This window comes from Heptranchias perlo, chromosome 12 (genome assembly GCF_035084215.1).
Source record: "Heptranchias perlo isolate sHepPer1 chromosome 12, sHepPer1.hap1, whole genome shotgun sequence".
Taxonomy (NCBI): Eukaryota; Metazoa; Chordata; class Chondrichthyes; order Hexanchiformes; family Hexanchidae; genus Heptranchias; species Heptranchias perlo.
In genome coordinates, this window is record NC_090336.1 from 74,497,410 (window position 1) to 74,523,298 (window position 25,889).

The following is a 25,889-nucleotide window of genomic DNA, read 5'->3' on the forward strand; positions in this document are numbered from 1 at the left end:
ATAAAAGCCAACATTCCGTTGGCCTTCTTGATCACCTGCTGCACCTGCATACCAACTTTTTGATTTTCTTGCACTAGGACCCCCAGATCCCTTTGTACTGCAGTACTTTCCAGTTTCTTGCCATTAAGATAATAACTTGCTCTCCGATTTTTCCTGCCATAGTGCATAACCTCACATTTTCCAATATTGTATTGCATCTGCCAAATCTCCGCCCACTCACCCAGCCTGTCTATATCCCCTTGTAGGTTTTTTATGTCCTCCTCACTCTCTACTTTCCCTCCCATCTTTGTATCATCTGCAAACTTTGATATGTTGCACTCGGTCCCCTCCTCCAAATCGTTAATATAGATTGTAAAGAGTTGGGGACCCAGCACCGACCCCTGTGGAACACCACTGGTTACTGGTTGCCAGTCCGAGAATGAACCATTTATCCCAACTCTCTGCTTCCTGTTAGATAACCAATCCTCCACCCATGCCAGAATATTACCCCCAATTCAGTGATTCTTTATCTTGAGCAATAATCTTTTATGTGGCACCTTGTCGAATGCCTTCTGGAAGTCCAAATACACTACGTCCAATGGTTCCCCTTTTTCCACCCGTTCCTTTTGCGTTCCTCCAATTCCGGCCTCTTGCGCGTCCCTGATTTTAATCACTCCACCATTGGCGGCCGTGTCTTCAGCCATCTGGGCCCTGAGCTCTGGAATTCCCTCCCTAAACCTCTCCGCCTCGCTACCCCTCCCTCCTCCTTTAAGACGCTCCTTAAAACCTACCTCGGGATGTAAATCGGGCGGGATGTAAATCAGATTGCTGATTCGCTATTGCCCAAGATGGACTCCACCCCAATGTTTTAATCCGACCCTGCCCTCTTTTGATGACCTCGCTGCTTTGCATCCTAATGCCACCCCTGTTTGGATTTTGCGGATTATATATTTCCGAGCACCTGCGATTTGTTTCGGGCGGTTTGCTCAGTCGCTGTCTGCTGCTCTTGCCCTATATTTACAAACTCATCCCCGGCACCAGGCAGCTCTGCGAGATCAGACCAACCCCCAACCTCCGGCGCGAGAGAGATTACTGAAGCTTGCGAAAGCTTTTTTTAACGACGAGTTTCACTGTCTGTGCATTAAATGGGCCTCTTCGGTTTGTGTAAAACTCAGAGAGAGAAAACTCTTGATAAAGGAACTACTTTTATACCAGTTGTTTGTGTTTTTAAGTGTAGTCGGTACTGCCGTCTCAGACAGTGTTACTTCTGCAGCTCTCAGCTGAAGGGAGGTGGGGTACTGGAAGGGTTAATGTTTGACGGGCGGTATCTCGCTGATCCCCACTCCATAGCAACCCCTAGAAACAAGAAAAACGAGAGTGGTTGGGTAGATTATAGCGATGAATAGAGATTAATCCTTTGCTTCGAGCCGGCACTGTAATTGTTCAGATATGAGCTTAAATTGAACAGATACATGGGGGTCAGAGCTCAGGGGTCAGAGCTATGTAACATTGCCTGACCTTTTGGACGTATTCATCCGTTCTGACCCCGCCCGGTCAAACAGCCTTTTCTCCCATCTCCAATGTTTTTATAACTTTAATGAACTTTTTCTAATGCCCCCTAGATTTTTCTCCTGGGTTGCTCGGGGCAAGTTTCCAGGAGATTACGATCAGTGGGCATCGCTGGCATTTATTGTCCATTCCTAGTTGCCCTGGGAGTGTCTCGCTCGGCCACTTCAAAGGGCAGTTAAGAGTCAACCACATTGGTGTGGGGACTGGCGTCACACATGTCCCTTCAGGGAAGGAAGCCTGCCGTCCTTACCCGGTCTGGGCCCATTCGTGAACCGGTTGGGTTTTTAACGTCAATCCGGCAGCTTCATGGGCGGCTGAAGCACTTTCCTGTTTCAGGTGGTAGATCCCTTTTTAACATGCGAATCAGCATCCCATGACAGGCACAAGACCTAGTTTGCCATTTTAGGACAGAGCTGGTTGGCGCCTGCGCCCTGCGACCAACTTAACAGGCACTAGAGTTTAAGCGGCCCTATTTTTTGTGAGTCCAGGAATGCGTCTCTGGGGGCTGCCTTTCGGCGGAGACGCTAAACCGAAGCCCCCGTCTACCCCCTCTCGGGTGTTTGTAGAAGATCGCGTAACACTATTCGGAGATTTATTGGAGCACCTGCTCATTTGTCGCCTTGTTGTTTGTGGGCTCTTCCTGTGCACAAATTGGCTGTTATGGCTGTTGTTTTATAGGAAACACAACAATTCAAAATAAATTAATTGTGTGTAAAACACTTTGGGATGTCCTGCGGATGTAAAAAGTAACACGGGGAGATCTGCTTGGAGTAGACACTGGTGCGGCCAACCCCGGGCCACTGGTGCGGCCACACCTCGACTACTGGATACACATCTGGAACTTGATGTACACGCGGTGCAGTTTAACGATACGAAACCAGACATGTTATTACTGATCCAAGAAAACGCAGGACGTGCAATTTTCGCTCTATGTTTTAATAAACTCTAATAAAACTTTGAACAGTAACAAATGTTTTAAAGACAAAGATACAGAAAGGGAGGAATTTATTCACTTCACCCTTCGAGACCCATGGAAGTGGGTCAGGCTTTGTTGCTTTAAGGGTTTCTCCAAAGTGCAGAGATTGAAAGGGTACAAGTGGGGTTTTCTCTGTGGAAGGAGCCTTGGTCAGTGAGATAACCTGGAATGTGCCCTCCTCGTTCATTTGGCTCCCCCTCCACCCCTTTTATTTTGGGGATCTGTTAAATTCAGCCAGCATGTCTCCTGGACGTGCAAAGTGTTCCTGCTCTCGGAGACACCACCACCTGGTTCTGCCTCCTTACACCGAAACCAAAAACCGTGCCGTGCCAGGAGTGAATGTCACAAAAGTGGCACATTTCTAAACTGAATTCTCTACATATGGAATTCATCGATGGCCTGCTAGCCTCGCAGCTCAATAAACTCTCTCCCTAAATATTTCATTGGGAGATGGAATGTATCTACAACGTCTGGTAGAACAAGTTTTGCTTGTTAGGGAATCTGTGATCCCACGACTGTGCCTCGAGCAATTCCCGTCCCCATTAATGAGCACCTGGTCCATCCCCAAAACCCAGTGGGACCCCGGTCAGATCTATTTTATAACGAGTGGCAGTTTAACCAAAACTCTACCATTGAACAAGTTCCCTGAATGGTCGGCCCCAGCTGCAATGAACAAATGGAACCCAATCGGCCGTTTCGTCATCTGTTTTTTTCTAACTGGCGCTCCCACTGAAGGTTTGCTGGAGGCTTGGACTGAAGACGTGTCTTTCACACGCGAGGCTGAGCGCTGATCAGCGGGGCTGTTATAGACCGCGAGGTCAGCGGAAGGGGAAAACAGAACGTGTGTAACGGGCAGGGCGAATAATGAGGTGGTCAATCCACAATCACTGAATGATAAAATCAGCCTTGTGGAGAAGAGCGTTTAATGGGTAATTCTAAAATATCAACAATCTGCGAGATTAAATAGCACAAAATGGTATTTCTGTGCTAATTCGTGTCTTGGGAAGGTTGACGATTACTGAAATGAATGATTGATTCCATATTTCTGATCAATCAGTGGTCACACCTTCACAGCGCTGATCAGATCCAGTGCAGCCTGGGTGCTTATTGCAGTACAGTCAGCTTCTGATTCACAGTTAATCCCTAATCTACCTCTGTGCTACCTGAGGAATGTTAACTTTCTGCGATGATGGCCAGTCTCAGTAAACCCTTCACCGTGAGACGATCGCCACTTTTAATGCCTAAAATTCGTTTCAAGATCAAACCGTGTCAACTCACAAAAGGAGCTGAAAATTTCAGAGTCAGTAACAATAAAATATTAAACTAAATTAAAAATAAATAAATAAGTGCCAACTGGAGGCTTTCTCTCAAACTTCCTGACAGCCCTATAATGACGGATTCCGCCTTGGAATTAATCTTTGATTATCAGCCTATGGACTTTTAATGTGCTTGTGTGAAATTACTACCGCTGTTACTTTATCTCAATGAGCCAGCAGCTGTTGAAGGAAAGCATGCCCTGGGTTCAGAACAAATAAAGGAACTTCATACAAATACGTTCAGCGTTTACAATATTTGAAGAGGCGGTTTTGAAGTCAGAGTCCAATCTTCCCCTCCCGATCCACAGACACTGTTAAACTGACCTTCTGAGAGCCTTTCTAGAATTTTCTGCTTTGTTTCGTTTCAATTTCTCGCTCCTTTTCAATCTCGAAATTTAAGTAAACAATTTTACAACACCAAGTTATAGTCCAGCAATTTTATTTTAAATTCACAAGCTTTCGGAGGCTTCCTCCTTCGTCAGGTAAATGACGAAGGAGGAAGCCTCCGAAAGCTTGTGAATTTAAAATAAAATTGCTGGACTATAACTTGGTGTTGTAAAATTGTTTACAATTGTCAACCCCAGTCCATCACCGGCATCTCCACATCATAAATTTAAGTAGACTTTGCGAGTTCATTAGTTCAATGTCAAGTGTTTATTTTACGGTTAATAATTTCGACGTTAAAAAGATGTCGGATTTAAATGAGCCGAGGTGGGATTTGTCTGTGTTTTATTTCCCTCCCAGAAACAGGGCTCGGGGACTTTGACAAACAAAAAACCTTTTCCTAAACGTTGGGATCACAAAGGAGGAAACTCCGTTTGCTGAGAACCAGTTCCTACCCTCAGGCTAACAGAGGGCAGTGCCTCCGACCACAGACCGAAGAACAGACAGACGTTAGCCCTGGGACTGGCCTCGCGCCCAGTAGGTGACCTATCGGAGGCTGTGTAAGGGTTGCCCCTCCCAGATCTCACCCGAGAATTAATCTCACTCTGTGGCTCTCCCGATTGGGAAGATTCACTTGGGGCCTTTGTGAATAGTTTTGCCATCGCTTTGAAAAAAAAGTCTACCACGTTTGGGAATTCTGTGGGGTCCGATTTTAACAAACATTCATCAAATTATCTTACATTTTTTTTGGCGGTACCTCCCAAACCCGCGACCTCTACCACCTAGAAGGACAAGGGCAGCAGGCACATGGGAACAACACCACCTGCACGTTCCCCTCCAAGTCACACACCATCCCGACTTGGAAATATATCGGCCGTTCCTTCATCGTCGCTGGGTCAAAATCCTGGAACTCCCTTCCTAACAGCACTGTGGGAGACCGTCACCACACGGACTGCAGCGGTTCAAGAAGGCGGCTCACCACCACCTTCTCAAGGGGCAATTAGGGATGGGCAATAAATGCCGGCCTCGCCAGCGACACCCACGTCCCGAGAATGAATTTAAAAAAAAGACTTACAACTAATTTCAAATCAGGACCCTAGGCTGTAATTGACTGAAAGATCTTTAGTTCAGAGGGGAAAAATGAGGGACTTTCAAACTTACAAAAATAGATCATTTTATAAATAAAAATCGTAACTCTTTAAAAATATTTCTTTTGACCATTTTCTACAACGCAATCTCAATGCTGGTGCATGAAAAGAATATCAGATGCAGCTCTGGGCCGTGCAGTTCGAAATCCCAGTCCCATTTCTTTACCGCGTCTGGTTTATCTGGTCATTTATCACGTTGCTGTTTGTGGGATCTTGCTGTGCGCAAATTGACTGCCGCGTTCCCTACATTACAACAGTGGCTACACTTCAAAAAGTACTTCGATGGCTGTAAAGTGCTTTGGGACGTCCTGAGGACGTGAAAGGCTCTAAATAGATTCAAGTTCCTTTCTTTCTTTCTGGTGAGGGAGCTGTTGGGACCCTCATGAGGGACACCCGTTTGCAGCTCTGTTTCTCTTCCTCCCCTGCTTTCTGCCTTTAATGCAAACGGTGCCAGAGAGACCCTGCTGTGTGGGGATTGGACTGTCTTTTGGAACGTCATTTTCATTTATTAGTAAGAACGGGATGACGGGGCTGGGTGAGGGAAAGAAAGGCAGCTTTAGATCAGACTGTCGGCCACTTGCGACTGATCCAAATACATTGACTAGATGCTAAAAAGAAGTAAAAGGTGCAGCTACTCATAGACGCAGTGAGAGCCTCCTTCGAGGCGGGAAGATGAAGCTTAAGGTTTGCCCAGACTCCGATGCGCAAAGATTTAAAAAAACAGTGACGAGTTCTAGAAGATTCTTCCGGATAAGAATTTTAGGAATTGGGGCAGAGTGTTTTGTAGCTACACGTTTAGACAGGATTAAGACAACGCTCGTGACAAGCTGTCAGTGTAGATGTTTGATGTCCATCGTTTGGGACCAGTGCTCCATCTACGGTAGCTCCATGTCCATGCTGTCCAACTCTTTGATCATGGCGAGTAAGCTCTCGGTGGACGAGGTGTTGGAGAGCTGCAGGCTGACGTTCTCGCTGTTCAGTGACGACGCTCCTCCCTGATAGGCTATTTCATTCAACCAGTTGCAGACTTTGGGGACGACCTGAGGGGCGGGGGGGTGGAAAACACGATGGAGAAACGGACGGCCAAAGGAAGAAGAAGAAAAAAAAAAAACGCTTTCAAATTCCGTGAACGGTTTTTAATTAAAGTTGTTTATTGACCGGGAATCTCTGCCTCTCTGATTTGCCTTCACCCCCGGGGGGAGGGGAGCACCCCACCGCTGAAGGGGCTGGAAACCTGGCCACAGAGCGACCGGCCGGGGGGTTTAAGCGGGAGGGGGAGAAACCACAGGGTCGCTCCTTTCATAGAGTCTTACAGCACAGGAGGAGGCCGTTCGGCCCGTCGTGCCTGTGCCGGCTCTTTGAACGTGCTATCCAATTAGTCCCACTCCCCCCCCCCTGCTCTTTCCCCCAGAGCCCTGTAATTTTTTTTTCCTTTTAAAGTATTTTATCCAATTCCCTTTTGAAAGTTATTATTGAATCTGCTTCCACCGCCCTTTCAGGCAGCGCGTTCCAGATCAGAACAACTCGCTGCGTAAAAATAAATTCTCCTCATCTCCCCTGTGGCTCTTTTGCCGATCACCTTAAATCTGTGTCCTCTGGTCACCAACCCTCCTGCCACTGGAAACAGTTTCTCCTTATTCACTCTATCAAAACCCCTCATGATTTTGAACACCTCTATCAAATCTCCCCTTAACCTTCTCTGCTCCAAGGAGAACAATCCCAGCTTCTCCAGTCTCTCCACATAACTGAGGTCCCTCATCCCTGGAACCATTCTAGTAAATCTCCCCTGCACCCTCTCCGAGGCCCTGACGTCTTTCCTAAAGTGCGGTGCCCAGAACTGGACACAATGCTCCAGCCGGGGCCGAACCAGTGATTTATCAAGGGGCCCTCTTTAGAAATAATAATTTTTTAAAAAACCTGGCCTTAAATCTTTAGTTTCATTTTCACTGGTTTATAAAAACTGGTTTTAAAAATAAATTTTGAAAACAAAACCAGAATCAAAGAAAAGGCCCAAGAAGCCTCATTGGATGGCATCATTTAAATGGTGGGTAAACTAGCTGCTCGATGCCATCTTCACAAGATCGACTGTCGGTTCAAAACCTGTCACCTTCTGAATATCATCGAATTATATAGAATGTACAGCACAGAAACAGGCCATTCGGCCCAACCGGTCTATCCCGGTGTTTGTGCTCCGCACGAGCCTCCTCCCTCCCTACTTCATCTCACCCTATCAGCATATCCTTCGATTCCTTTCTCCCTCATGTGTTTATCCGGCTTCCCCTTAAATCCATCTCCACTATTCACCTCAACTACTCCTTGTGGGAGCGAGTTCCACATTCTCACCGCTCTCTGGGTAAAGAAGTTTCTCCTGAATTCCCGATTGGATTTATTAGCGACTCTCTTATATTTATGACCTCTAGTTCTGGTCTCCCCCCACAAGTGAAAACATCTCCTCCACGTCCACCCTATCAAACCCTTCGTAATCCTAAAGACCTCTCTCAGGTCACCCCTCAGCCTTCCCTTTCCGAGACGAAAGAGCCCCGGCCCGTATTCCCGACCGGATCGTTGGAGACGTCCTTACCTTGACGAGGATGAGCTTCTTGCTCGGGGTTCCCAACAATAAGTGTTGACCGAAGCAGAGGTACACGGATGAGAGGGGAGAGCCGCGTGTCTGCTCCGTGAACGCAATGATATCTGAAGAAAGAGACGCCAGGTTTTAGTTGTGTCGGTCGTGTTTGGCATTTTAACCAAGGGTCAGTTTTCAGCAGGTGAGCAATTTTAAGCTCCGTTGGCTTGGTTGGAAAACAAGGGGATTGGGAGCAACATTGCTTTAGCCCCTCGCCCGATTTTAGTCAATAATAACAGGTTGGGGTGGTAAATCCAGCGTTCTACCCGATCCCGTGGGTTACCCGCCCCTGGCCAGTTAGGTTAAAATTGCCCCTCACAGCCCTCCCACAGCAGCAAAGAAATAAAGCAGCTCCAGGGGAATTTTAACGCCCGAGTCTCACTGAAATCCTGCCGGCCGATTTTGCACCCGTTCCAGGCGCGGAGCGTTGGGAATTGGCACGGCTACTGGGGGATCCCACGATCGAGAGAGAAGGAGGGGGGGGCGGGGGGGTCGGGGGTTTGTTGTGGGGGAGATTGCGGCCGAGCAGCACTCCCATCCACTTCCTCGCTGGGTTGGCCAGGCCGGAAACTGACCAACAGTCAGGCCACTGAGTTAAAATTGAGATCGGGTCCCGATGATGTCACGGGGACCCGACACGCCTGTGTTAAGAAGGGCCTCAGTAGAGCAGGTTAAAATAGCAGCAAGTTCGAGGCTGCCTTTAGGCTGGGTAAGACGCCCGGGGCGATTTTAACTGCCCACTTGCCAGATCTCCAGCGTTAAAAGGGGACATGTGGCAAAGTGGCTTGAAAAAACGTTGAAGACTTTAAAGAGAGGGGGGAGCAGCAGAGTGATCGTTCACTCCCGTCCCTCGGAGAACAGAGTGAAGCAGTGGGAGGATTCACAGGCTGATTAACAGTCTGACGGGCCGAGACGTGAACACTCCTCCCATGGCCGTGAGCATCTTTATGTCGGCCGATAGGGGGGTTAGTCCTATCCGGGGGGGAGGGTATTCTGGGCTCCCACGGCCCGTACGATGAGGGGGGGCCTCCCACACCCACCGGACACGAGAATCCCGCTGGATGTCAACCCAGAATTCAGAGCCTGAGCTCCGGTCTCTGCCCCCCCGGCACCGTCTGGAGCTCCGGTCTCCGCTCCCCGGGACTGTCTGGAGCTCCGGTCTCCGCTCCCCAGGACTGTCTGGGGCTCCGGTCTCCGCTCCCCGGGACTGTCTGGCGCTCCGGTCTCCGCTCCCTGGGACTGTCTGGAGCTCCGGTCTCCGCCCCCCCGGGACTGTCTGGAGCTCCGGTCTCCGCTCCCCGGGACTGTCTGGAGCTCCGGTCTCCGCCCCCCCGGGACTGTCTGGAGCTCCGGTCTCCGCTCCCTCGGACCGTCTGGAGCTCCGGTCTCCGCTCCCTCAGACCGTCTGGAGCTCCGGTCTCCGCCCCCCCGGGACTGTCTGGGGCTCCGGTCTCCGCTCCCCGGGACCGTCTGGAGCTCCGGTCTCCGCTCCCTGGGACCGTCTGGAGCTCCGGTCTCCGCCCCCCCGGGACTGTCTGGAGCTCCGGTCTCCGCTCCCTGGGACCGTCTGGGGCTCCGGTCTCCGCCCCCCCGGGACTGTCTGGAGCTCCGGTCTCCGCTCCCCGGGACCGTCTCGGGCTCCGGTCTCCGCTCCCTGGGACTGTCTGGAGCTCCGGTCTCCGCTCCCCGGGACCGTCTGGAGCTCCGGTCTCCGCCCCCCCGGGACTGTCTGGAGCTCCGGTCTCCGCTCCCTGGGACCGTCTGGGGCTCCGGTCTCCGCCCCCCCGGGACTGTCTGGAGCTCCGGTCTCCGCTCCCTCGGACCGTCTGGAGCTCCGGTCTCCGCTCCCTGGGACCATCTGGAGCTCCGGTCTCCGCTCCCCGGGACCGTCTGGGGCTCCGGTCTCCCCTCCCCGGGACCGTCTGGGGCTCCGGCCTCCACCCCCCCCCCCCCCGGGACTCTCCGGAGCGGGGATTTCACATTCTGAATCAGGAGGCGGGAATGCGACTGAGCTGAAGGCTCTCGCTCTGTTTCGAATAGTTAAAATTAAAAAAAAAGTTAAATTTTTCTTTTTAAAACGAGCTTTCCTCTGAGTTTGAGGAACAGTCTGTTGACACACAAAAGCCCCTCAGAAGTGTGGGCGGGCCGAGGGGAGGAAGAAAATAATAAAACTTACGAGAACCACCATCACCGAACTCTCCCCCTCCAAAAAAAAAAATGCGTCTGTGAACCGTCAGAAACTATTCGAAGACATTGAATATGGAAAGTGAAAAGCGCAAGTGAAAGTCTCAGAGTGTCCCATTATGAGGATGCGGTCTTGTGGCAGGATGGGATTCGTTACACGAGGACGTTTTAGATATTCATCCTGGCCAGGGATGGGAGGTGAGACCTCGGGTAACTTGTCCAAGGAGGGCAGGGAGGAAGAGCGAGAGAGAGAGAAACCAATCGCAAGGAATTCACAAGCTTCCGGAGGCTTCCTCCTTCCTCAGGTGAATGTTGAGGAAGGAGGAAGCCTCCGAAAGCTTGTGAATTTCAAATAAAATTGCTGGACTATATCCTGGCGTTGTAAAATTGTTTACAATTGTCAACCCCAGTCCATCACCGGCATCTCCACATCACAATCACAAGGAAGCTCACCCCTTATGAAATCTTTCAGGCTGAATATTTTGGTCACCTCGTCTCGGTTCAACTTGTGCGAATCCTGATTCTCCGATGTTTCGGAGAGGGAGTAAAACACTTGGCATTTTCCCAGCCTCTTGCCGTACAGGTCTCCGTGTTTGCACCACAAGACGAGGCCTCCTTCCATGTTTGACAAGAGGCAGTTGGTGTATTCTCTCTGTTTGTGATCACTGATGATCTCGGTACCGGGGAACTTGATGTGCTGTAAATTGGCGAATCTCTCGTCCTCTTGATCGTGGTAAAGACGGCAGCCCAGGCTGTCACTGACCATTGTATGAAGAACCTCTTTCCCTCTGTAGTAAACGGTGATGTCCAGATCACTTGGGACTGCCGGAGAGGAAGAGCTTTGATCAGCAAACTGCTTTGATTTTGCCCTGAGATACTGATTCATCGATCAGAACGACACTGGGGCTAACAGGGTGAAATTACGAGGGCAGCTTGCATTCCCTCGAGAATAGACGATTGAGGGGTGATCTAATCGAGGCGTTTAAGGCGATTGAAGGATTCGATAGGGTCGATAGAGAGAAACTATTCCCTCTGGTGGGGGGGAGTCCAGAACAAGGGGGGCAGAACCTTAAAATCAGAGCCAGGCCGTTCAGGGGTGATGTCAGGAAGCACTTCTTCACACAAAGGGGAGTGGGAATCTGGAACTCTCTCCCCCCAAAAAGGCTGTTGAGGCTGGGGGGTCAATTGGAAATGTCAAAACTGCGATCGATAGATTTTTGTTGGGTGAGGGGATTAAGGGTTACGGAACCAAGGCGGGTAAATGGAGTTAAGATACAGATCAGCCACGATCCCACTGAATGGCAGAACAGGTCTGAGGGGCTGAATGGCCTCCTCCTGTTACTAAGTTCCACACACAAGCCAGAAGTTTTATGAAAATCGCAATGCTGCTCCATGTGCTGGCTCTGAGGGGACGACAGGAAGAGAGTTTGGACGGTCTCAACCCATTTCAGACTGGGCGAGTCCCACAGTACGATGGCCCCTTATTGCTAAACGGACTCTGGCTGGTGTGTGGGAAATGGATGATTCTACATTGGTTCAGTCGAGGCCGGTCTGGAGATTGATGGTGAGGCAGTTACTGGAACGAGGTGTAGACACAGGGTGATCCAGCACAGAAACAGGCCAATCGTCCCCCCGAATCCGCCCCCATGTTTTTCTCCACATGAGTCACCCAGAAGGTTAAAGTCAGAAGGTCGTAGGTCCCAGCCCCACTCCTGGGACTTGAGCCCATAATCCAGGCTGACTCGCCCAGTGCAGCGCTGAGGGAGCGCCGCGCTGTCGGAGGGTCAGTACTGAGGGAGCGCCGCGCTGTCGGAGGGTCAGTACTGAGGGAGCGCCGCACTGTCGGAGGGTCAGTACTGAGGGAGTGCCGCACTGTCGGAGGGTCAGTACTGAGGGAGCGCCGCACTGTCGGAGGGTCAGTGCTGAGGGAGTGCTGCACTGTCAGAGTGTCAGTACTGAGGGAGCGCCGCACTGTCGGAGGGTCAGTACTGAGGGAGTGCCGCGCTGTCGGAGGGTCAGTACTGAGGGAGCGCCGTGCTGTCGGAGGGTCGGTACTGAGGGAGTGCCGCACTGTCGGAGGGTCAGTGCTGAGGGAGTGCTGCACTGTCAGTGTCAGTACTGAGGGAGCGCCGCACTGTCGGAGGGTCAATGCCGAGGGAGCGCCGCACTGTCGGAGGGTCAGTGCTGAGGGAACGTCGCACTGTCGGAGGGTCAGTGCTGAGGGAGCGCCGCACTGTCGGAGGGTCAGTACTGAGGGAGTGCTGCACTGTCAGAGGGTCAGTGCTGAGGGAGTGCTGCACTGTCAGAGTGTCAGTACTGAGGGAGCGCCGCACTGTCGGAGGGTCAGTACTGAGGGAGTGCCGCGCTGTCGGAGGGTCAGTACTGAGGGAGCGCCGTGCTGTCGGAGGGTCGGTACTGAGGGAGTGCCGCACTGTCGGAGGGTCAGTGCTGAGGGAGTGCTGCACTGTCAGTGTCAGTACTGAGGGAGCGCCGCACTGTCGGAGGGTCAATGCCGAGGGAGCGCCGCACTGTCGGAGGGTCAGTGCTGAGGGAACGTCGCACTGTCGGAGGGTCAGTGCTGAGGGAGCGCCGCACTGTCGGAGGGTCAGTACTGAGGGAGTGCTGCACTGTCAGAGGGTCAGTACTGAGGGAGCGCCGCACTGTCGGAGGGTCAGTACTGAGGGAGCGCCGCACTGTCGGAGGGTCAGTACCGAGGGAGCGCCGCACTGTCGGAGGGTCAGTACTGAGGGAGTGCTGCACTGTCGGAGGGTCAGTACTGAGGGAGCGCCGCACTGTCGGAGGGTCAGTACTGAGGGAGCGCCGCACTGTCGGAGGGTCAGTACCGAGGGAGCGCCGCACTGTCGGAGGGTCAGTACCGAGGGAGCGCCGCACTGTCGGAGGGTCAGTGCTGAGGGAACGTCGCACTGTCGGAGGGTCAGTACTGAGGGAGTGCTGCACTGTCAGAGTGTCAGTACTGAGGGAGCGCCGCACTGTCGGAGGGTCAATGCCGAGGGAGCGCCGCACTGTCGGAGAGTCAGTGCCGAGGGAGCGCCGCACTGTCGGAGGGTCAGTACTGAGGGAGCGCCGCACTGTCGGAGAGTCAGTGCCGAGGGAGCGTCGCACTGTCGGAGGGTCAGTACTGAGGGAGCGCCGCACTGTCGGAGGGTCAGTACTGAGGGAGCGTCGCACTGTCGGAGGGTCAGTGCTGAGGGAGTGCTGCACTGTCGGAGGGTCAGTACTGAGGGAGCGCCGCACTGTCAGAGGGTCAGTACTGAGGGAGCGCCGCACTGTCGGAGGGTCAGTACTGAGGGAGCGTCGCACTGTCGGAGGGTCAGTACCGAGGGAGCGCCGCACTGTCGGAGGGTCAGTACTGAGGGAGCGCCGCACTGTCGGAGGGTCAGTACCGAGGGAGCGCCGCACTGTCGGAGGGTCAGTACCGAGGGAGCGCCGCACTGTCGGAGGTCAGTACTGAGGGAGCGCTGCACTGTCGGAGGGTCAGTACTGAGGGAGGGCTGCACTGTCGGAGGGTCAGTACTGAGCGAGCGCTGCACTGTCGGAGGGTCAGTACTGAGGGAGCGCCGCAGTGTCGGAGGGTCAGTACTGAGGGAGCGCTGCACTGTCGGAGGGTCAGGACTGAGGGAGTGCTGCACTGTCGGAGGTGCCGTCTTTCAGATGAGACGTAAAACCGAGGCCCCGTCTGCCCTCTCAAGTGGATGTAAAAGATCCCACGGCCACTATTTATCCCTCAACCAACACTAAAAACACATCATTTGGTCATTATCACATTGCTGTCTGTGGGATCTTGCTGTGCGCAAATCGGCTGCCGCGTTTCCTACATAACGACAGTGACCACACTTCAAAAGCACTCCATTGGCCGTGAAACGCTTTGGGGACGTCCTGAGATCGTGAAAGGCGATATATAAATGCAAGATCTTTCGTGTCGGACAGGACGAGGGTTCCAGTGTTGGTCTGTCTTACGTACATTGTGTGGAGAGCTGAGCTGGAGTTTCGAGCTCTACTCCCCGGACCGAATCCAGAGGGAGTTCGGGAGCAGGAAACTCGACTGGTACCTCCTGGGACAAGTCCTCCATCTCCTGGGCACTTTGGTTAAGGATTGGCTCCCAGTGCTGGCCTGATATTAGGAAGAGAAAACACCATTTCTTAAAGTGTTCAACAAGTCAAATTAACATGCAAAGTTCCCACTCCTCTCTCTCCAAAGGGTGGGGGAGGTGAGGGCGGAGACAAGTGGGACACGAGGTAAAGTCGACAGGACAATAATTCTCAATCTTTGACTGAGGGAGACCTCCCCTCGGTCAGGCCTGGTGGGTCAGGGTCGGAGGGCCAAAGGTCGAAGGAGTTTCTGGAATTAAAACAAACCATATTCCGGTCAATGGCGAGTCGACCAAACGATAATGGATCCTTGGGGAGTCAGCAATCGGGCTATACCCCCCTCCCCTCGTTACACCTTGTGTCCCCCCTCCTCGTTACACCGTGTCTCCCCCGTTACACCTTGTGTCCCCCCTCCTCGTTACACCGTGTCTCCCCCGTTACACCTTGTGTCCCCCCTCCCCTCGTTACACCGTGTCTCCCCTCGTTACACCTTGTGTCCCCCCCTCCTCGTTACACCGTGTCTCCCCCGTTACACCTTGTGTCCCCCCTCCCCTCGTTACACTGTGTCTCCCCCATTACACCTTGTGTCCCCCCTCCTCGTTACACCGTGTCTCCCCCATTACACCTTGTGTCCCCCCTCCTCGTTACACCGTGTCTCCCCCATTACACCTTGTGTTCCCCCCTCCCCTCGTTACACCGTGTCTCCCCCGTTACACCTTGTGTTCCCCCCTCCCCTCGTTACACTGTGTCTCCCCCATTACACCTTGTGTCCCCCCTCCTCGTTACACCGTGTCTCCCCCATTACACCTTGTGTTCCCCCCTCCCCTCGTTACACTGTGTCTCCCCCATTACACCTTGTGTCCCCCCTCCTCGTTACACCGTGTCTCCCCCGTTACACCTTGTGTCCCCCCTCCTCGTTACACTGTGTCTCCCCCATTACACCTTGTGTCCCCCCTCCTCGTTACACCGTGTCTCCCCCATTACACCTTGTGTTCCCCCCTCCCCTCGTTACACTGTGTCTCCCCCATTACACCTTGTGTCCCCCCTCCCCTCGTTACACCGTGTCTCCCCCATTACACCTTGTGTCCCCCCTCCTCGTTACACCGTGTCTCCCCCATTACACCTTGTGTTCCCCCCTCCCCTCGTTACACCGTGTCTCCCCCATTACACCTTGTGTTCCCCCCTCCCCTCGTTACACCGTGTCTCCCCCATTACACCTTGTGTTCCCCCCTCCCCTCGTTACACCGTGTCTCCCCCGTTACACCTTGTGTCCCCCCTCCTCGTTACACCGTGTCTCCCCCATTACACCTTGTGTCCCCCCTCCTCGTTACACCGTGTCTCCCCCATTACACCTTGTGTCCCCCCTCCCCTCGTTACACCGTGTCTCCCCCATTACACCTTGTGTCCCCCCTCCTCGTTACACCGTGTCTCCCCCATTACACCTTGTGTCCCCCCTCCCCTCGTTACACCGTGTCTCCCCCATTACACCTTGTGTCCCCCCTCCCCTCGTTACACTGTGTCTCCCCCATTACACCTTGTGTCCCCCCTCCCCTCGTTACACCGTGTCTCCCCCGTTACACCTTGTGTCCCCCCTCCTCGTTACACCGTGTCTCCCCCGTTACACCTTGTGTTCCCCCCTCCTCGTTACACCGTGTCTCCCCCATTACACCTTGTGTCCCCCCTCCCCTCGTTACACTGTGTCTCCCCCATTACACCTTGTGTCCCCCCTCCCCTCGTTACACCGTGTCTCCCCCGTTACACCTTGTGTTCCCCCCTCCCCTCGTTACACTGTGTCTCCCCCGTTACACCTTGTGTCCCCCCTCCTCGTTACACTGTGTCTCCCCCGTTACACCTTGTGTCCCCTCCCCTCGTTACACCGTGTCTCCCCCGTTACACCTTGTGTTCCCCCCTCCCCTCGTTACACCGTGTCTCCCCCATTACACCTTGTGTCCCCCCTCCTCGTTACACTGTGTCTCCCCCATTACACCTTGTGTCCCCCCTCCCCTCGTTACACCGTGTCTCCCCCATTACACCTTGTGTCCCCCCTCCTCGTTACACCGTGTCTCCCCCGTTACACCTTGTGTCCCCCCTCCCCTCGTTACACTGTGTCTCCCCCATTACACCTTGTGTTCCCCCTCCCCTCGTTACACCGTGTCTCCCCCGTTACACCTTGTGTCCCCCCTCCCCTCGTTACACCGTGTCTCCCCCGTTACACCTTGTGTTCCCCCCTCCTCGTTACACCGTGTCTCCCCCATTACACCTTGTGTTCCCCCCTCCCCTCGTTACACCGTGTCTCCCCCATTACACCTTGTGTCCCCCCTCCCCTCGTTACACCGTGTCTCCCCCGTTACACCTTGTGTTCCCCCCTCCTCGTTACAATGTGTCTCCCCCATTACACCTTGTGTCCCCCCTCCCCTCGTTACACTGTGTCTCCCCCATTACACCTTGTGTCCCCCCTCCCCTCGTTACACCGTGTCTCCCCCGTTACACCTTGTGTTCCCCCCTCCCCTCGTTACACTGTGTCTCCCCCGTTACACCTTGTGTCCCCCCTCCTCGTTACACTGTGTCTCCCCCGTTACACCTTGTGTCCCCTCCCCTCGTTACACCGTGTCTCCCCCGTTACACCTTGTGTTCCCCCCTCCCCTCGTTACACTGTGTCTCCCCCATTACACCTTGTGTCCCCCCTCCTCGTTACACTGTGTCTCCCCCGTTACACCTTGTGTCCCCCCTCCTCGTTACACTGTGTCTCCCCCATTACACCTTGTGTCCCCCCCTCCTCGTTACACCATGTCTCCCCCGTTACACCTTGTGTCCCCCCTCCTCGTTACACTGTGTCTCCCCCATTACACCTTGTGTCCCCCCTCCTCGTTACACTGTGTCTCCCCCGTTACACCTTGTGTCCCCCCTCCTCGTTACACCGTGTCTCCCCCGTTACACCTTGTGTCCCCCCTCCCCTCGTTACACTGTGTCTCCCCCATTACACCTTGTGTCCCCCCTCCCCTCGTTACACTGTGTCTCCCCCGTTACACCTTGTGTCCCCCCTCCCCTCGTTACACCGTGTCTCCCCCGTTACACCTTGTGTCCCCCCTCCCCTCGTTACACCGTGTCTCCCCCATTACACCTTGTGTCCCCCCTCCTCGTTACACCGTGTCTCCCCCATTACACCTTGTGTCCCCCCTCCCCTCGTTACACCGTGTCTCCCCCGTTACACCTTGTGTCCCCCCTCCCCTCGTTACACTGTGTCTCCCCCATTACACCTTGTGTCCCCCCTCCTCGTTACACCGTGTCTCCCCCATTACACCTTGTGTTCCCCCCTCCTCGTTACACCGTGTCTCCCCCGTTACACCTTGTGTCCCCCCTCCTCGTTACAATGTGACTCCCCCATTACACCTTGTGTCCCCCCTCCTCGTTACACCGTGTCTCCCCCATTACACCTTGTGTCCCCCCTCCTCGTTACACCGTGTCTCCCCCGTTACACCTTGTGTTCCCCCCTCCCCTCGTTACACCGTGTCTCCCCCATTACACCTTGTGTCCCCCCTCCCCTCGTTACACCCTGTGTTCTCCTCCCCCCACCCCGCGTGCCCTGTGGGCAGTTTGGGGGAGTGAACGACTCACCTGCTCCCCAGAGGCGGGCCCCTTATGAAGACGTGGTAACAAGACTCCGTGCCCCAGGGCTCGGGACACCACGCAACCCGTTTGTCGACACATCGGTGGCTGTATGTTAAGGTTCGCGCCGTGCCGAGGGGCCGTGAGAGACGAGCGGTGAAGGTACTGAGTTTTGGTGAATCTGATCTAATTAATGCCAATCCCATCCCAATGATAATCAGCAGATTCTGCTTTGCATTTACTGGCTGGGCGGAGGGGGCAGAGGACCAGGGGAATGTCGACATCCCCTTTACATCGTCCTGGGACCTCTGGGGCGTCCCCCAGGGGGGAGAGATGGGGGGAGACGGTTGCGGGGGCCTCTCTACCTACAATAGCCCAGGTTGTGGGCTGCTCGGGAACAAGCCCCAAGAGGGAGACCCTGCCTCATTTTTTTCCCTCCCTGCCTGTATCTGATCAGACGATTGGATCCGAGGAGCCGCGTCAACTCCTGGATATCCCTCGGGGACGGAGAGTGGGTCCGCAGGCCTTCACGGGTTGGAAGGAAGGTCCCTCGCGGGCCCTGTCATTTCTGCACCTTCGCCCCCGTCTCCAGGGCAAGGCCCCCGCCAGGAGTCGGGCCTGTGTCAGGGTAACGATCAGAGCCCTCAGTCGACAGGCCGAAGCCCAAGGTCAGGGGGGACACGTGAATCCGATCTGCAGTTTGAAACAATCTCTGCCATCCCATTCCCCGGGGCCCATCACTGTGGTTCCAGCAATAACTTGTGTTATTTATACGTGCGGCCGACTTATGTTCACTGCTTACCACTTGGCACAACCTGGGCTGGAGACAAACACTGTGCTTCCTGGTGAGAGGCCCTCAGAGGCATCTGTGCATTGGCCAGTCCTTCCATCACCTGGGCGTAGGGGTTCAGTGGACCAGGCACCGAGAGGGGAGGCCTTTGGCCTTCATTGGCAACACCAAGAAGGAAAGAATGAACGAACTTAGAATCATAGAATCATAGAAGTTTACAACATGGAAACAGGCCCTTCGGCCCAACATGTCCATGTCGCCCAGTTTATACCACTAAGCTAGTCCCAATTGCCTGCACTTGGCCCATATCCCTCTATACCCATCTTACCCATGTAACTGTCCAAATGCTTTTTAAAAGACAAAATTGTACCCGCCTCTACTACTGCCTCTGGCAGCTCGTTCCAGACACTCACCACCCTTTGAGTGAAAAAATTGCCCCTCTGGATCCTTTTGTATCTCTCCCCTCTCACCTTAAATCTATGTCCCCTCGTTATAGACTCCCCTACCTTTGGGAAAAGATTTTGACTATCTACCTTATCTATGCCCCTCATTATTTTATAGACTTCTATAAGATCACCCCTTAACCTCCTACTCTCCAGGGAATAAAGTCTCAGTCGATCCAACCTCTCCCTATAAGTCAAACCATCAAGTCCTGGTAGCATCCTAGTAAATCTTTTCTGCACTCTTTCTAGTTTAATAATATCCTTTCTATAATAGGGTGACCAGAACTGTACACAGTACTCCAAGTGTGGCCTCACCAATGCCCTGTACAACTTCAACAAGACATCCCAACTCCTGCATTCAATGTTCTGACCAATGAAACCAAGCATGCTGAATGCCTTCTTCACCACCCTATCCACCTGTCTACAGAGCCTTTCACCACCTCAGGACGTCCCAAAGCTCTTTACAGCCAATTAAGTACTTTTTGAAGTGTAGTCACTGTTGTAATGTAGGAAATGTGGCAGCCAATTGGCGCACAGCAAGATCCCACCAACAGCGATGTGAGACATGACCAGAACATCTGTTGGTTGAGGGATAAATATTGGTGAGGACACCGGGGAGAACTCGTCGGCTCTTCTTCGAATTGTGCCGTGGGATCTTTTACATCCACCTGAAAGGGCAGACGGGGCCTCCAAAAGACGGCCCCTCCGACAGTGCTGCCCTCCCTCAGTACTGACCCTCCGACAGTGCGGTGCTCCCTCAGTACTGCCCCTCCGACAGTGCTGCCCTCCCTCAGTACTGACCCTCCGACAGTGCGGCGCTCCCTCAGTACTGACCCTCCGACAGTGCGGCGCTCCCTCAGTACTGACCCTCCGACAGTGCGGCGCTCCCTCAGTACTGACCCTCCGACAGTGCGGCGCTCCCTCAGTACTGACCCTCCGACAGTGCGGCGCTCCCTCAGTACTGACCCTCCGACAGTGCGGCGCTCCCTCAGTACTGACCCTCCGACAGTGCAGCGCTCCCTCAGTACTGACCCTCCGACAGTGCGGCGCTCCCTCAGTACTGACCCTCCGACAGTGAAGCGCTCCCTCAGTACTGACCCTCCGACAGTGCGGCGCTCCCTCAGTATCGACCCTCCGACAGTGCGGCGCTCCCTCAGTACTGACCCTCCGACAGTGCAGCACTCCCTCAGTACCGACCCTCCGACAGTGCGGCACTCCCTCAGTACTGACCCTCCGACAGTGCGGCGCTCCCTCAGTACCGACCCTCCGACAGTGCGGCGCTCCCTCAGTACTGACCCTCCAACAGTGCGGCGCTCCCTCAGTACCGACCCTCCGACAGTGCGGCGCTCCCTCAGTACTGACCCTCCGACAGTGCGGCGCTCCCTCAGTACCGACCCTCCGACAGTGCGGCCCTCCCTCAGTACCGACCCTCCGACAGTGCGGCGCTCCCTCAGTACCGACCCTCCGACAGTGCGGCCCTCCCTCAGTACCGATCCTCCGACAGTGCGGCCCTCCCTCAGTACCGATCCTCCGACAGTGCAGCGCTCCCTCAGTACCGACCCTCCGACAGTGCGGCGCTCCCTCCGTACCGACCCTCCGACAGTGCGGCGCTCCCTCAGTACTGACCCTCCGACAGTGCGGCGCTCCCTCCGTACCGACCCTCCGACAGTGCGGCGCTCCCTCAGTACTGACCCTCCGACAGTGCAGCGCTCCCTCAGTACTGACCCTCCGACAGTGCAGCGCTCCCTCAGTACTGACCCTCCGACAGTGCAGCACTCCCTCAGTACCGACCCTCCGACAGTGCGGCGCTCCCTCAGTACTGACCCTCCGACAGTGCAGCACTCCCTCAGTACTGACCCTCCGACAGTGCAGCACTCCCTCAGTACTGACCCTCCGACAGTGCGGCGCTCCCTCAGTACCGACCCTCCGACAGTGCGGCGCTCCCTCAGTACCGACCCTCCGACAGTGCGGCGCTCCCTCAGTACTGACCCTCCGACAGTGCAGCGCTCCCTCAGTACTGACCCTCCGACAGTGCGGCGCTCCCTCAGTACCGACCCTCCGACAGTGCGGCGCTCCCTCAGTACTGACCCTCCGACAGTGCGGCACTCCCTCGGTACTGACCCTCCGACAGTGCAGCGCTCCCTCAGTACTGACCCTCCGACAGTGCGGCGCTCCCTCAGTACTGACCCTCCGACAGTGCAGCACTCCCTCAGTACTGACCCTCCGACAGTGCGGCGCTCCCTCAGTACCGACCCTCCGACAGTGCGGCGCTCCCTCAGTACCGACCCTCCGACAGTGCGGCGCTCCCTCAGTACTGACCCTCCGACAGTGCAGCACTCCCTCAGTACTGACCCTCCGACAGTGCGGCGCTCCCTCAGTACCGACCCTCCGACAGTGCGGCGCTCCCTCAGTACTGACCCTCCGACAGTGCGGCACTCCCTCGGTACTGACCCTCCGACAGTGCAGCGCTCCCTCAGTACTGACCCTCTGACAGTGCGGCGCTCCCTCAGTACCGACCCTCCGACAGTGCGGCGCTCCCTCAGTACCGACCCTCCGACAGTGCGGCGCTCCCTCAGGACTGCACCAGGGATGTCAGACTGGAATATGGGGCTCAGGTTTCTGGAGCGAGTCTTGAACCCATGACCTCCTGACTCTGGGGTGAGGGACCTGCCCACTGAGTTACGGCCGACACCTTAAGAGTCACATAACGTTTCACATCGCGGTTCGCAGTTTGCACACAGTAAGGTCCTGATTTTAACTTGGGCCGTATCCAAGGGGAGTAGGGAACACCGGCAGAGAGAGTTTACCCGAGCAATTTTAACTCCTGGGCCTCCTCCGAATATTGCTGAACCGTCTGCTGCCCGAAACCAGTGGGAATGACAACAACAGCAACGAGTGGGAGTGGGGAGATTGGGGATGGGAGCCAGAAAACACAGGGAACAGTAATCAGGAAGAAAGGAAGGGGGGTTGTGGGGTCGGAGGGGTATAGGGTGCAGGGGGGGAAGAGACCGTGAGCAGAGGAGGCCACACGGACGTTAACTGTGCCTCACTCCAGCCTCGCTGCGCCGCGTGGGACTCCTGAGTTTTGAACTTAAAATCGGGGTGCGTGAGTTTTGCCTGTAATGTTGGCCCCACCAGCCCGGGCCGAGACTCCCCCACTCCCCCCTCTCCTAGCCGCCAGGTCAGTTTTATGCGGAGCAACAATCGCGTCGGGCGGGAACGCGTCAGGAATGCACGGCACAAACTCTCCGTCCGCCATTTTAACTACTCTCTCTCCCGGGGTTCCCCACTCCCCTTGGATACGGCCCAAGTCAAAATCAGGACCTTACTGTGTGCATGACCGAGGCCCGAGAACCGCGCCGGGTTAAAATCGGGGCACGTATCTTCCTCAATTCCTCGACAGTCCACGAAACGAAGAGCTGCAGAGCCAGCGGGCCAGAGAAGACGATCGAAGTTCTCCGTCACCTCCCGATCGCCGAGTGCGGGTCCCTTCAGCTGGTGTCGGGGCAAGGACAGACCACCGGGGGGTCGTCATTTTACCGAGGGCCAGGCCGCCGGGAGATCTCGTCCTCAACTGTTCCCATCGACACCGATTCATTGGGTAGATCAAACACGGAGGGCCCATCACACGAGAGGGAGACCCCGGGAGGGTCAGTACTGTGGGGACCAGGGAGACCCCGGGGGGAGGGGGGGGTGGTCAGCACTGTGAGGACCAGGGAGACCCCGGGGGGAGGGGGTCAGTACTGCGGGGGATCAGTACTGCGGGCCGGTACTGCCGATAGATATTACTTTATCCCTAGATGCGCCCTCTTATTTTTAAGTGGGCGCATCCCTTTAAATTTAACCACTAGCCTTTGTAGGCAGCACAGGCTGACCGTGCCAAATCAGGTGGGTCTGTCGGGGAGGGAGCTAATTTTCGGGGTGGGGGGATGAGCGAATCTTCGGGGGGCGGGAGGGGGGGGGGGGAGGAGGGGGGAGGGCGAATGTTCGGGAGTGGAGGGGGCAATGAGTGGGTCAGCACGATATTGGTCAGGGCGGGGGCCGGTGATAATCACTCTCTCCGTATCGAGGGATTGCTGGTGATACCCTCTGCAATCTCGACCCCAACATTTCAGGCAGACACACCTCACTGAGGTAACTATGGAACAGACACCCAATCAGATCAAAATAACACCAACCTTCAGGACTGTCGGATAGTTTCATCAAATTAAAATCTGGCATGAATTCTTGCAGCGGTTCCTAGTTCAACAGATACAAAGGGACACATCTGGACTTTAGTCTCTCATCTCAAATCACCAAGTTTTTAATCATTACCGTTCATATTTAGGTCATAGAACCTCAAAGTGATTCGAATGATATTCTTATGTCACAAGTGTGACTGTGTTTACCAAGGAGTTTCTAATCTCTGTGGGTGGACCTTCTCTCACTGGTTGCCTTTCGTCTGGAAAGATCGGGTCGGGTGTTAACTGGGGCTCAGTGGGGAGCTGTCTCGCCTCGGGTTCATAGTCTCACTCCGGACTTGATCTCATAATCTAGGGCTGACACTCCCACTGCAGTACTGAGGGAGCGCCGCACTGTCGGAGGGTCAGTACTGAGGGAGCGCCACACTGTCGGAGGGTCAGTACTGAGGGAGCGCCGCACTGTCGGAGGGTCAGTACTGAGGGAGCGCCGCACTGTCGGAGGGTCAGTACTGAGGGAGCGCCGCACTGTCGGAGGGTCAGTACTGAGGGAGCGCCGCACTGTCGGAGGGTCGGTACTGAGGGAGCGCCGCACTGTCGGAGGGTCAGTACCGAGGGAGCGCCGCACTGTCAGAGGGTCAGTACTGAGGGAGTGCTGCACTGTCGGAGGGTCAGTACTGAGGGAGAGCTGCACTGTCGGAGGTGCTGTCTTTTGGATGAGACATTAAACCGAGGCCCCCTCTGCCCTCTCAGGTGGATGTAAAAGATCCCACGGCCACTATTTTGAAGAAGAGCAGGGGGGAGTTCTCCCCGGTGTCCTGGGGTCAATATTTACCCCTCAACCAACATGACTAAAAACAGATGATCCGATCATTATCTCGTTGCTGTTTATGGGATCTTGCTGTGCGCACATTGGCTGCCACGTTTCCTACATTACAACAGTGACTACACTTCAAAAGCACTTCATTGGCTGTAAAGCGATTTGGGACGTCCTGAGGCAGTGAAAGGCGATATATAAATGCAAGTCCCTTCTTTATCCTCCTCCCTCGTTCTAGGCTGTAATCTGAGTGCTGTCAAAAAATGTATTGTTTCTTCATAAGGAAGTGACATTAGTGATGCTGTTTGCCTTCACGGATCACTCGATAGCCTGTCGGTAACGGTAAACCTTTTGACTGGTGACAAATAAAAACCTTTGTACTTTTTTTCGATGTGATAAGAGATAGAATAAATTAATGAACGACTGGCTCCAGCTAGCTGTAACCAAGGAGTCGCTGTGCTCGTTGCCAATACACAAACACGTCCAAAGTTCCAGAGTTTCAATCAGAGGCGGCCAGGCTTTGATTAGAGTGACACTCCCTGAACTCGAAAACCGTGAGTTCAAAGGTGGTAGGGCGATGGATCTTTGAATTGTAAAAGGTGCTGGCAGATTGGGGCAAGCAGATGAAATCCATTATCTCAACTGGCTGAACTAGCAGGGCGAAGTCAGGTCTCCAAACCACGTGGGCAGCCCGTGTGGAGAGACCTCCTGCCACTCACACGTTATCTGCTCGAGTGTTTGGGTGATGTTTAAAATCCTAACGGCCTGGCCGCTGACGGAGAATTCATTTATCATCGCATGAACTTTCTTTAACATCGAAGTGACGATGGATATTTAACCGAAGTGCAGCCCTGCGGTCCCCTACTCCCTCGCTTTGTTTTGCCTCAACCACGAGGCGGGGGTGGGGGGAGAGTCGAACAGCACCTCTGACAATCCAGAACAAGGGAGCAGAATATTCGAGATCGCTCTCAGCTGCTTCGAAGTGAATCTGGGGAAAAAAAAAAACTGCTTCACAGGAAAAAGTTTGTGAGGATGTGAAATTTCCCCAGAAGGTCACAGATATAAAGTCAATTAAAAGGGAGACAGGGGGTGAGAAGTGAGAAAAAATGGAGAAACGGAGCTGAATTAGGAGCAGAGCTGCCAGATTGGGCCAATGAGGGCTGAAAATACCCAAACAGCCCACTCCTGGAGCACTGGTCTCTAATTTAAGTTCAGCTTTCTCCGTAATTCCCTCCTTTTTGTCTGACACATTTCCTGATGGTTTAAAGATCAGCACAAGCCACGTACCTGACAGTGGGACACCGGGTAAAAATGCTGGTGCTGCTCGGATGCGAAGCTGGGAAGCGGAGGGTCAGTCTGGGGGCTGATGTATAATTTCGGTTCCAGGTAATCGTCTTCATCCGGAACGCCAGCGATTTTCGGGTCTGAAACTGCAGCGTCGGAAAAACATTTTAAGGCTGAACGTATTTTGAGGCTTTTCCTTTCCCCCCCGTTACTTAGACTCACGGAGCACAGGAGGAGGCCGTTCGGCCCGTCGTGCCTGTGCCGGCTCTTCGAAAGAACAATCCAATTAGTCCCACTCTCCCCCCCCCCTGCTCTTTCCCCCAGAGCCCTGCAAATTTCTCCCCTTTGAGTATTTATCCAATTCCCTTTTGAAAGTTATTATTGAATCTGCTTCCACCGCCCTTTCAGGCAGTGAATTCCAGATCAGAACAACTCGCTGCGTAAAAAAAATGTTCCTCATCTCCCCTCTGGTTCTTTTG

The 25,889-nt window shown here is 54.3% G+C and overlaps 1 protein-coding gene across 2 annotated transcripts in view; it reads right to left on the minus strand.

Annotated features, from left to right (window-relative positions):
- Positions 1 to 990: 990 nt before the first annotated feature.
- Positions 991 to 25,889, minus strand: part of irf7 (interferon regulatory factor 7) — a 36,954-nt gene continuing 12,055 nt past the window's right edge. The window contains exons 4-10 of one of the 2 annotated variants that reach the window (XM_067994272.1): positions 25,414 to 25,556; positions 23,310 to 23,370; positions 18,701 to 18,841; positions 14,165 to 14,314; positions 10,636 to 11,004; positions 7,954 to 8,066; positions 991 to 1,335 (exon numbers count right to left, since the gene is read on the minus strand). In XM_067994272.1, the coding sequence (XP_067850373.1) occupies positions 1,231 to 1,335; positions 7,954 to 8,066; positions 10,636 to 11,004; positions 14,165 to 14,314; positions 18,701 to 18,841; positions 23,310 to 23,370; positions 25,414 to 25,556 (1,082 nt within the window). In that variant the 3' untranslated portion in view covers positions 991 to 1,230. Of the gene's footprint in view, positions 1,336 to 4,479; positions 6,413 to 7,953; positions 8,067 to 10,635; positions 11,005 to 14,164; positions 14,315 to 18,700; positions 18,842 to 23,309; positions 23,371 to 25,413; positions 25,557 to 25,889 lie in introns of those variants that run through there. The other variant, XM_067994271.1, reaches the window with a different exon arrangement.